We start from the raw sequence: 13,265 nt of genomic DNA on the forward strand, positions 1-13,265 counted from the left end.
TGGAATTGATGGGTTAATGCTTACGATTACCTGTCTCATAATTGTCACTGGGATTTCTCCCATTCGAGCACTGCCATACCCAGAGAAGTAACAGTGGGGCATGTAAATTGCTCCCCGGTTAGCCCAGCTGTCTCCTCTCCAGTGGTCCAACGGAAACAATAAAAGAAACCCCAGCAGGAGAAAGGAAGATCACTCCTGTGAAAGTATGCAGACCATTTCCCAGCACAACATTGCCACCTGCCTGATGCAGCCACTAAGTACAACCATTTTAGAGAAATTCACCTATCAACCTGCTGCTAGGCCCTTGTTGAAACTGAATGCCTGACCCATGGAGGCCTTGTGACTCATTGGGATGACCTCTCCAATTTGAAGTGAGTTAGCTGGAATTAGAAAATTAACACAGGCCAAACAGGCCCTGCAAGTCAAATAGAAATTATGTTAGAAGAGGTATAATTGAGAGTACAGCTAACTTGGAAGTAAGGAAGTAACCAAGTAACCAAGGAAGTAAGTATCTCAATTTTACATGAATAAATTAGTAGGTACCCCTTCAGGAAGTACTTTGATATATTACTTCAACCTGAAAAAAAGGTAATGGCTTAGTGGGGGGGTCTCAGTACACAGTAAGGCCTGCACTTGGTTCAATTGCTCGGCAGAAACTCCTACCAAATCCCAGGAAATAGTGCTTTAAGCTATAGATGATATATTCGAAAACTTATATACAAAGTCAAAAATAGTTAAAAACTATTATTTAGAAGTGGCACGCATCCCTTCCAACATCAAAACTATAATACTCAGGGACAGGAGCAAAGATGGTGGAACAGCATGGAAGTTTTCTTTGCATCTCGCATCCATGAAATACAGCCAGATCAACACTAAACCATCCTGCACACCTAGAAAACTGATCTGAGGATTAACACAACAAACTGCACAACCTGAACCACAGAACTCAGCAGGTACGTGGTGCAGAGAGGTGAACTGGGGGAGAGAGAAGCCGCGGAGGGCAGGGAGCTGTTTTTGCTTGTGGAGACAGGACAGAGACAGGAGTAGGGGGATGTGTGTGTGGGCGGGGGGGGGGGGGGAGCACAGGAAAACTACTCCCCCCCCTCAAAAGCAGCTGGAGAGAAAGTGGTAAAGTGGAGAAGCCAGAGACAAAGGACGGGTACACGATTGCGGATCAGGTTTCTCTACAAGAAACCTGGGTACCTGTCACCCCTCCCGCGCATGCGCATACACACCTACAAGCGCCACAACAATACACCCCAGCAAGCTAAGCAGTGCCATCTAGTGGGGAACGGAGCTGTTGCACTAAGCCCCACCCAACTGGGCCAACCGCACTCTTCAGGAACACCACAAATCTCTCTGCCTGCTTACTTTACGGACTACGAAGTGCTTCATAGTTTGACTTCTAGGGGAAAACGATGTAATGTCAATCGTATTTCAGTCTGTTTGCTGGTCCATCTATTCAATTTTCTTTTCTGTTTCTTTCCTTTTTCTTCAATACAGAAAGGGAAAAAAAATATTTTCATTTTCAATCCTTATTAAAATATTTTTTCTACTATATTTTGGGGTTTTTGTACATTTTTCAAATTTTATTTTACTTCCATCATTTCATTTTATTTCATTGTATTCATTTTCTCAAAATTTCAAACGTTTTCCTCCCCCCCCTTCTCTAATCTTTCAACCTCCTTTCAATAACCAGACCAAAACACACTGATGATCTAGCATCATTTATTTGATTATGTGTGTGCATGTGCATGTGTGTGTGTCATTTCTAATTTTTTAATTTCAATGTTTTTTTTTACCTTATTAATTCCTTTTCTTCCGTCAAAATGACAAAACAAAGGAATTCACCCCAAAAGCAGGACAGGAAGAAACAACAGCCAGGGACTTAACACAGATACAAGCAAGAAGTCTGAACCAGAGTTTACAATCACAATAATAAGAATACCAGCTGGGGTCAAAAATAGATTAGAATCCCTTGCCGCAGAGATAAAAGAAGGAAAAGCTAGTCAAGATGAAATAAAAAATGCCATAACTGAGCTGAAATCTCGAGTGGATGCCACGGCAGCATGGATGGATGAGGCAGAGCAGCGCATCAGTGATACAGAGGACAAACTTATGGAGAATAATGAAGCAGAAAAAAAGAGGGAGACTAAGGCAAAAGAGCACGATTTAAGTATTAGAGATCAGTGACTCATTAAATAGGAACAACATCAGAATCATAGGGGGTCCCAGAAGATGAAGAGAGAGAAAGAGGGGTAGAAGGGTTACATGAGCAAATCACAGCAGAAAACTTCCCTAACCTGGGGAAAGACACAGACATCAAAATCCAGGAAGCACAGAGGACTCCCGTAAGATTCAACAAAAACCAACCATCAGCAAGGCATATCATAGTCAAATTCACAAAATACTCAGGCAAGGAAAGGATCATGAAAGCAGCAAGGGGGAAAAAAGTCCTTAACCTACAAGGGAAGGCAGATCAGGTAGGTTTGCAGCAGACCTAGCCACAGAAACTTGGCAGGCCAGAAAGGAGTGGCAGGATATAGTCAATGTGCTGAATCTGAAAAAATATGCAGCCAAGAATTCTTTGTCCAGCAAGGCTGTCATTCAAAATGGAGGCAGAGATTAAAAGTTTCCCACACAAACAAATATTAAAGGAGCTTGGGACCACTAAATCAGCCCTGCAAGAAATTTTTAGGGGGAGTTTCTGAGGGGATAAAAGTCGAAGAGAAAAGAGAGAGAGAGAGAGAGACCAAAAACTACAAAGGTCCCAGAAAGGACCAGAGAACACCACCAGACACTCCAACTCTACAAGAAACATAATGGCAATAAATTCATATCTTTCAGTACTCACTCTAAACGTCAAAGGACTAAATGCTCCAATCAAAAGACATAGGGTAACAGAATGGATAAGAAAACGAGATCCATCTATATGTGCTGTTTACAAGAGACCCACTTTAGACCTAACGACACCTTCAGACTGAAAGTAAGGGGATGGAGAACCCTCTATCACGCTAACGGTCACCAAAAGAAAGCCAGAGTAGCCATATTTATATCAGACAATCTAGACTTTAAAATAAAGACTGTAACAAGAGATGAAGAAGGGCATTATATCATAATTAAGGGGTCTACCCACCAAGAAGACCTGACAATTGTAAACATGTATGCTCCAAATGTGAGAGCACACAAATAGATAAATCAATTAGCCACAAACATAAAGAAACTCATTGATAACAATACCAGAATAGTACGGGACTTCACCCCACTGACAACAATGGACAGATCATCTAAACATAAACTCAACAAGGAAACAATGGCTTTGAATGACACACTGGACCCGATGCACTTAACAGAGATAGTCAAAACATTGCATCCTAAAGCAGTGGAATATACATTCTTCTTCAGTGCACATGGAACGTTCTCCAGAATACATCACATACTGGGACACAAATCAGCCCTCAACAAGTACAAAAAAGTCGAGATCATACCATGCATATTTTCAGACCACAACACCATGAAACTCGTAATCAACAACAAGAAAAAACTTGGAAAGATAACAAATACTTGGAGACGAAAGAACATCCTACTGAAGAATGAGTGGGCTAAACAAGAAGTTAAAGAGGAAATTAAAAAGTACATGGAAGCCAATGAAAATGATAACACCACAGCCCACAATCTCCAGGACACAGTAAAGGGGGTCATAGGAGGGAAGTATATAGCAATCCAGGCCTTCCTAAAAAGGTAAGGAAAGTCTCTGATACACAGCCTAACCTTACACCTTAAGGAGCTGGAAAAAGAACAGCAAGATAAAACCCCAAACCAGCAGAAGACAGGAAATAATAAAGATTAGGGCAGAAATCCATGCTATCGAACCCAAAAAAACCCAGTAGAACAGATCAATGGAACCAGAAGCTGGTTCTTTGACAGAATTAACAAAATTGATAAACCCCTGGCCGGTCTGATCAAACAGAAAAAGGAAAGGACCCAAACAAATAAAATCAAGAGTGAAAGACGAGAGATCACCTCCAACACAGCAGAAATAAAAACAATAATAAGAGAATATTATGAGCAATTATATGCCAATAAAATGGGCAACCTGGAAGAAATGGACAAATTCCTAGAAACATATAAACTACCAAAACTGAAACAAGAAGAAGTAGAAAATTTGAACAGGCCTATAACCAGTAAGGAAATCGAATTAGTAATCAAAAGCCTGCCAAAAACCAAGAGTCCAGGGCCAGATGGCTCTCCAGGGGAATTCTACCAAACATTTAAGCAAGAGTTAACACCTATTCTCTTGAAGCTGTTCCCAAAAATAGAAATGGAAGGAAAACTTCCAAACTCTATGAAGCCAGCATTACCTTGATTCCAAAACCAGACAAAAACCCCACTAAGAAGAACTCTAGGCCAATTTCCCTGATGAATATGGAGGCAAAATATCCTCAACAAGGTATTAGCGAACCGGTTCCAACAATACATTAAAAAAATTATTCACCACGACCAAGTGGGATTTATACCCGGGATGCAGGGCTGGTTCAATATCCGCAAAAACAATCAATGTAATTCTTCACGTCAATAAAACAAAGGACAAGAACCACATGATCCTCTCCATAGATGCAGAGAAAGCATTTGACAAAATACAGCATCCTTTCTTGATAAAAACCCTCAAGAAAATAGGGATAGAAGGAGCATACGTCGAGATCAGAAAAGCCATATATGAAAGAACCGCCGCTGATATCATCCTCAATGGGAGAAACTGAGAGCTTTCCCCCTAAGGTCAGAAACAATACAGGGCTGTCCACTGTCACCACTGTTATTCAACACAGTATTGGAAGTCTTAGCCTCAGCAATCAGACAGCACAAAGCAATAAAAGGCATCCAAATCAGCCAGGAGGAGGTCAAACTTCCACTCTCCGCAGATGACATGATACTCTATATGGAAAACCCAAAAGATTCCACCAAAATAAACAAATGAACAAACAAACAAACAAACAAGCTGCTAGAACTGATCCATGAATTCAGTAACATGACCAGGATATAAAATCAGTGCACAGAAATTGGTCGCATTCCTATACACCAATAATGAAGCAACAGAAAGAGAAATCAAAGAATCGATCCCATTTACAGTTGCACCAAAACCCATAAAATACCTAGGAATAAATCTAACCAAAGAGGTGAAAAACCCATACACTGAAAACTATAGAAAGCTTATGAAAGAAATAGAAGACACACAAAAAAAGGAAAAATATTCCATGCTCCTGGATAGGAAGAACAAATATGGTTAAAATGTCAATACTACCCAAAGCAGTCTACATATTCCATGCAATACCTATCAAAATAACACAGCATTCTTCACAGAGCTAGAACAAATAAGCCTAAAATTTGTATGGAACCAGAAAAGACCCCGAATAGCCAAAGCAATCTTGAAAAAGAAAACCAAAGCAGGAGGCATCAACAATCCCGGACTTCAAGCTGTATTACAAAGCTGTAATCATCCAGATAGTATGGTACTGACACAAAAACAGACACTCGGATCAGTGGAACAGAATAGAGAACCCAGAAATGGATCCCAAATGTATGGCCAACTAATCTTTGGCAAAGCAGGAAACAATATCCAATGGAATAAAGACAGTCTCTTCAGCAAGTGATGCTGGGAAAATTGGACGGCGACATGCAGAAAAATGGACCTGGATCACTTTCTTACACCATACACAAAAATAAAGTCAAAATGGATGAAAGACCTAAACCTAAGACAGGAAGCCATCAAAATCCTTGAGGAGAAAGCAGGCCAAAACCTCTTTGACCTTGGCTGCAGCAACTTCTTACTCAACACATCTCTGGAGGTAAGAGAAACAAAAGCAAAAATGGAACTATTGGGAAGTCATCAAAAGAAAACTTCTGCACAGCGAAGCAAACAATCAGCAAAACTAAAAGGCAACCGACGGAATGGGAGAAGTTATTTGCAAATGACATATCAGAGAAGGCGTTAGTATCCAAAATCTATAAAGAACTTATCAAACTCAACACCCAAAAAACAAATAATCCAGGGAAGAAACGGGCAAAAGACATGAATAGACACTTCTCCAAAGAAGACATCCAGATGGCCAACCGACACATGAAAATATGCTCAACGTCACTCATCATCAGGGAAATACAAATTAAAACCACAAGGAGATACCACCTCACACCTGTCAGAATGGCTAACATGAACAACTCAGGCAACAACAGATGTTGGCAAGGAAACAGAGAAAGAGGGTCTCTTTTGCACTGCTGGTGGGAATGCAAACTGGTACAGCCACTCTGGAAAATAGTATGGAAGTTCCTCAAACAATTAAAAATAGAACTACCTTACGACCCAGCAATTGCAGTACTAAATATTTATCCAAGGTATACAGGTGTGCTATTTCGAAGGGACACATGCACCCCAATGTTTATAGCAGCACTATCAACAATAGCCAAAGTATGGAAAGAGCCCAAATGTCCATCGATGGATGAATGGATAAAGAAGATGTGGGGTGTGTGTGTGTGTGTGTGTGTGTGTGTGTGTGTGTATCTGTCGGCAGTCAAAAACAATGAAATCTTGCTGTTTGCAACTATGTGGATGGAACTAGAGGGTATTATGCTAAGTGAAATTAGTCAGAGAAAGGCAAATATCTTATGATTCCACTCATATGAGGGCTTTAAGATACAAAACAGATGAACATAAGGGAAGGGAAGCAAAAATAATAGAAAAACAGGGAAGGGGACAAACCATAAGAGACCCTTAAATATGGAGAACAAACAGAGGGTTACTGGCGGGGTTGTGGGAGGAGGGATGGGCTAAATGGGTAAGGGGCATTAAGGAATCTAATCTTGAAATCATTGTTGCACTATATGCTAACTCACTGGATGTAAATTAGAAGATTAAATAAAAATAAAATAAAACTAGAATCACTCATGTTCAAAATGGTATTTTAACATTTTTAAATATGAGAAAGATAATAAATATTTACCACAGACGAAAAAAGATACATGGCTAATACATAAGCGTATGAAAAGTTCCACGTTACTCCATCAGGAAATGCAAATTGAAATCACAATAGGGCACACTACATACTTATAAAAGTGGCTAAAATAAATAGCATCAACGCCAAATGCTTGCAAGGAGGAAGAGAAATGGGTCACTCATGCACCGCTGGTTGGAATAGATGATGGCACAGCCACGGTGGAAAATAGTTGGGTATTAAAACCATGCATCCACTTACCATATGACCCAGCACCCGCACACCTGGTGTGAAAGTGAGAAACATGTCCATGTAAAAACCTGTACACAACAGTTGAGAACAGCTTTACTCATAGAAGCCAAAAACTGGAATCCACCAAAATGTCCTCTAATAGAGGAATGGCTAGCTGTATTCTATCCATGCATTAGACTAGTACTCAGCAATGAAAGGGTAGGAACAATTGACCCAATTTGTAACAACTGGGGAGGATCTCAAAGGCATTATGCTGAGTGAAAGAAGCCAGTCTCAACATGTCACATATTGTGTGATTCCATTTATCATTTTTGAAAATACAAAATAGAGATGCAAACAAATTAGTGGTTATCAAGAGTTTGGGATGGTGGGGGCAGGGAGTAGTGTGTGTGACCATCGAGGGGTAGCACAAGGGTCATCTTTGTGGTGATGTCATAGTCTATCTTGGCTACCTTGGTTATGTGGTACAGTCACATAGAACTATATACATACATGTTGTACCAATGTCAGTTTCCTGGTTCTGGTGTTGTATGTTATGTAAGAACCATCGGGGAAAGTGGGTAAAGAGTATAGAGGGCCTCTCTACATTTTCTTTGTAACTTCCTGTGAATCTGTCATTATTTCAAAATAAAAATTAAAAAAGCAGGCCAAATTTGACATGCAGGCTATAGTTTGCTGACCACATCTTTAGAGCAACAATCATAAATAAAATGTTGTCTTAGTGCATAATGAGCTGTCAGTAGTGCTGCAGCTTGGGAACCATTGATGAGATCTTCAGCAGTTGACTTGTTGCAATGACTTGGATTAAGTAAACCTACTGAAACTGCCAACATTTGTTCTTGACAGTAATGTCAAGTATATGCCACAGCATTTCAGCTATTGACATTCTTTGAGCCACAGAGTGCCAAGTGGCATACTGATATTAAAAACAACAAAGCTTGGGCACCTGGGTGGCTTAATCAGTTAAGCATCCGACTCTTGATTTTAGCTCAGGTCATGATCTCAAAGTTGTGAGATTGAGCCCTGCATGGGGCTCCATGTTGACAACATGGAACCTGCTTGGGATTCTCTCTCTCCCTCTCTGGCCTTCCTCACCCGCCCCGCCCCCCCCCCCCCCCCCCCCCCCGCTCATGCTCCTCTCTCAAACTAAATTTTTTAAAAATGAATAAAGTCGACTGTGCAACAGCCTTTAACATGAGTAGTTTCAGCAAGGTCCACTTGTATGTAGATAAGTATTTGTGCTCATCACAACCTAGAAACCTAGAGCTAGATGAGGGAACCCATTTGGGATAATATAAGAAAAGAAGTTAAAATTATAGAATTCTATAGATTCTCCTCTCTTTTCCTGTAAGCTTCCATTGCCTATTGAGTACATCCTGAGTTGATTTTCAAGTGTGTCACACATTTGAGACCACTCCTGACAGATTTCCAAACTGGGGACTCTTCTCAAAAGACAGATTTCTAATACTGTGAATAAATTATCTCAGTGGATAGTCTATCTCACTGGATAGACTGATGCCAAGAGGTATGGCTTCCTCAGAGTCCTTACTAAATGCAAAAGTCAAAAGATTGTCATTTAAAAAAAAATTGTCATAGACATATTGGAATTTCTTTTAATCAAGTCACCGCTATGTAATGGCATACACAGTAGACTCACACAATAGCCTGTGTGTGGCTGTGAACATTGCTAAAACAACAGAAATACCTAATGTGGTGCTAGGACAGCAGAAACTTACCGAAATTGGCCAGCATGTCCTATTATATGCAGGAAGGTTTTCTTGATGCCAGGAGAGTACGCAAAACCTCAAGCTTCCCAGCTGAATTTTCTTCTTTTATGAAATTAATTCACCACGATTTGGGTACCAAAGCCTTTGGCAGTTGTACACGTGGCAATGTTTGTTAATGTATGCCGACCCAGGAGCTTTAGAGGGCCCTCCCAGATTTTTTGCTGGGTGGCTTTGAAAAAGTCCCTTTGTCTTCTACTTGCCCATATTTCAGAGGTTATGCTCATCTTCATGACTTTGCCAGTAGTATTAAGTGGTTATAAACACATAAGAAACTCTACTTAAGTAGTGGAGATAGGGCTAATCTGAAACAATAGGTAACCAAAAAGTCAGGTGTATATGACTATAGTGCTTGTACTTAAATTCAAATGTATTACTTGAGATCTGTAAATTCATCTGTGAGACAGATGCCTGACCCCAACAGAAAACAGAGGTGGGATTTGCAAATTGTTTTGCCCGGTCAGGTTCACTTCAATTCCATGTTAGCCTTCTTTATGATTAACTGTGGAACTCTGAAGAACCAAGACTAACCTCCTCAATGAATGGAATCAAACTTCCTTCCCCAGTAAGCTTTTTATTCCCCCAGCCCGGACTTTTCAATCTGATTCTACTTTATTCTATTTGTCTAATTTGCAATACCATAGCATCAAAAACAGACTGTGCAGACAACACTTGCCTAAATCTCTGGCCAATTGATCCATTTCAGACTGATGATAAGAGATTTATGCTATCATGATTCAGTCATCACAGAATTGTAATCCACCGTTGTTCTAACATTACCCAAACTGGAACTCTTTGGAGTATCAATTTTGAGAAGTTCATTTGCCTGATTCACAGCCTTATTTTCTCTAATACTTTCGATTAAGGAGGAAGGAGTTTTCCCAGTTCTCTTTGGCTGACTCCCAATGCAGAGTCCCTGGCAGCCAGATCAAACCTCTTCCATTCTTCTCTAAGCCCTGATTCCCCCAGCATGGGCTCTGCAGACCCTGCTTCCTCTGCTCCACAGCTCTCCGCTCCATCTCAAAAGAGGCTGCCACAGGTAAATGTTCCAATGCCTTTCTCCAGTTTTGGAAAAAAGGGCCCTGGGCCTGTCCAAGGCCATCCCTCCTCATATCCCTACTTATTTTGATTTTTTTTCCCCATTTCTAGTACCTTCACTTCCTTCTGCCTTCAAATATGCCCCAAATTTCCCCTGTCCTGAAAAGTGAAAAACCAAAAAGTAAAAAAAAAAAAAAAAGTACAACCTTTGCCTGCCCCTGCTGTTTCTCTCCTTCCAGAGAAGAAGCAACCAGACTTCTCTCAGGGTCTGGCCTCTCCTTCCACAATGCCCATTTTTGCCTCCATGAAGTCTGGACTCTGTTCTCCTTGCTTCTCCAGATCAGTGATCCAGTAGTTGTCAGATTTGTTGGGTTTGTTATTGCTTTTTTGTGCCTTGACCTTTGAGTGTAGGTTAAATGAAACAGTGTGTATTTTCAAGGGCCTAGAACACCACAGCCCTAAGTGAATTATAGCTACACTTCATCAACACCTTCCTGAAAGGCTTGTCTGGCCTCCATAATGTTATGCTTTCACTGCTCTGTTTTCATGTCCCACATTCTTTTTCTTCCTTCCATATCCTAATTATGGCATTTCCAAAACTTGGTCTTTGGGCTCCCCTATTTATGTCATTCCTATTTTATCTGTTCTCTCAGCCTCAGTTCTTGCTTGTGATGGCCCCCAATTACCTCTAGCCCCAAGCTTCATCTCCTGAAACTCTGCCAGATTAACATTTCCTCTCTTTTCAAGTAATCAAAATATCCAAACCTACTTTTATCACATCACCTCACAACTCCCCAAGCCATTTCTTTCTTCAGAAGGCTTTACTTTAGTAAGTGACAATTACCCACAGTAAAAACCTGCCCTGAACAATCATCCAATCATACCTCAACCTCCATCAAACCTTTTGGCCATTATCATGGTCACATATGATTGACTCATTCTACCCCATTTATCAACTGTCCTTTCGTGCCTTCCGTGTACTGCATTAGCTCTCATACAACCTTCCTCTCTAACACCTCCCTTCTCTACTCTAACCCACCCACCATAATGCAGACTAATTCTCCTAAAGCACTACCTTCACCATGATACTGCAATCCAAATCTTATGCCTACAAGATAAAGGTCTGAAATCCTGAGCCTGAAAGTTGAGGTCCTTAATCACCGGGCATAACCATTCCTCTACATAAATCTTTCTTTCCAGCTCCCTCCCTGAGCCACCTGAAGCACACCAGGTGTGGGCCTGCTTCATGCCTTTGCTCATCCTGCAGACGTGACTTACATGCTTCCTGCTGGGGCGAGCACCAGAGACTGGCTGAAGTTAGAAACAAGTGAGGCAAGGATGTAGCCACAGGTTCATTTGGATGGCTCTGAAACTGTGAACTTTTACATCTCAGTGAAAATTTTCTCATCAAGCATCTCACACCAACAAGGTGAGAGATTCCAGAAGGGATATAAAGACCTGTCTAATCTATGACCTTCAGGAACGTAATCAAACCAGTTATATAAGATATGTATAAATAAATAAGTGATGGAAAATGCTATGAGACTTCTTACTGCAGTGGGTATGGAGCTTCACTTTTGCAAGATGAAACATTTGTTGGAAATGGGTTGCACAATACTGTGAACGTACTTAACACTACTGAACCGTACAAGAATAGTTAAGATGGTAAATTTTGTTATGTGTGTTTTATCATGATTATTTTTTTAGTTGTTCCAGACAATCAGTGGAGGTAGTTGCTGAGTTAAGCCCGGGAGTATAGATGGGACAGTGACAATATAGCTGATACTCTATCCTGAGCCCTTTTTGCACATTAACTCTCTTAATTTCCTCTGACCCCTACTAGATAGATACTACTATTCTCTCCAGTCTGACTCTGGAATACAGGGAAAAGGCAGAATTCTTTAGTTTATCTTACCCAAAAAAAAAAAAAAAAAAAAAAAAGGTCAGATGCCAAAATATTCAAAAATGTCCACAGAATGTCCAAGAGAAGAGAATGGGTACATATAGGTTTCTGTAATCAAATTTATTCATGTAGAGAGATGTTGTTTACTGCTTGAAATACTGCCTGGAAAACTTCAACACTGTAATGAGCATCTTGCAAATGTTTGTAAGCATGTAATTTTGATACTCATCTTTTGAATTTATAAAAATTAGAAATGTCCCCCAGATAGTTTTGCAATGTGACAATAGAACCAAAAATATCACAGCTACAGCTACCATCTACTGAATGCTTGATTTAATTTGACAAAAAGTAAGTATCTTTAAATATTTTTGTTAACAAAAGGTTTATGAAGTGGTAACCTTCTCATGTCTGAGCCTGGCAACATTTCAGAAGCATCCCTCCTTCCCTTTTTTCAACATGAACCAGTTTGGCCATATGACTACCGTGCCAGTCCAATCAGTTCCAAAATAAAAAGGAAAAGGTTGATTATGTCCAAGTAGATGTTCAGGGCAGCAAAAACATACTCCTCGGGGTGCAGGTCAGAGTGATGGTGGCGCCCTCCCACCATGAGCTGCACATCCATCACCAAGTACTTAAAGAAAAGAAGGAAGAATTAGCTACAGAAATGGTATATTTCTATCAAATAAGTATCCTAAATTACCTGGAGAAAATATTTTAGCATCAGTAAAATATACTGCATAAAGTCGATTTATGGCTAAGTTAGGTTATTTTTACAGCCTCAACCATTCACTATGTCCCGGAGTTTGTACACTATTACAAGTGCTTCATCCTCCTGAGGCCAGCAGGATCAAGTCTGTGAGCCTTCTTTTGCTTTCCAAATCCAGAAAACTTTGTTCCTTTAGCCAATGAGGTGGGACAATTGGACACAGAGATAAACTACAAACTTCCCTGTATTTGTGATTTTCCCACATGTTCTTGGTGAACCAAGAATGAAAATAAAGATGGTTCCTGACCTTTAGATTGATGTGCAGCAATAATGCTGAAATTCTTGGAGCTTTGGATGATAGCATTTTTCAAACCTTGCCATTGGAATGGCTTTATGATGATTTCCAAAACATAGAATGAGGGGAAGGTGGGATTTGTATATAGTTAAATATTTCCCCCAAATAAAAAGTGTAGCTCAGATGTAGCAGGTAGAATGAGGAGCTCCTAAAACTGCAGGAAAAGAGCCAGAGAGCTCGCTCACCCTTGTGTTTGTGGCTGGGTGAGCAGCCCTGGGCAGCATGAGGACATTAGAGGAGGTTT

General features: G+C 40.4%; 1 protein-coding gene across 6 annotated transcripts in view; it reads right to left on the minus strand.

The window, feature by feature from the left end:
• LOC102900187 (protein lifeguard 1) overlaps positions 1–13,265 on the minus strand; it is a 68,386-nt gene that overhangs the window by 14,592 nt on the left and 40,529 nt on the right. For 5 of the 6 annotated variants that reach the window (XM_045052366.1, XM_045052365.1, XM_011280383.4 and 2 more), the window contains one exon: positions 12,062–12,591. The exons of the other annotated variant lie outside the window; for it this stretch is intronic. In XM_045052366.1, coding sequence (XP_044908301.1) covers positions 12,439–12,591 — 153 coding nt within the window. In that variant the 3' untranslated portion in view covers positions 12,062–12,438. Of the gene's footprint in view, positions 1–12,061; positions 12,592–13,265 lie in introns of those variants that run through there. 6 annotated transcript variants of the gene reach the window in all.

This window comes from Felis catus, chromosome A2 (assembly GCF_018350175.1).
Source record: "Felis catus isolate Fca126 chromosome A2, F.catus_Fca126_mat1.0, whole genome shotgun sequence".
Lineage (NCBI taxonomy): Eukaryota > Metazoa > Chordata > Mammalia > Carnivora > Felidae > Felis > Felis catus.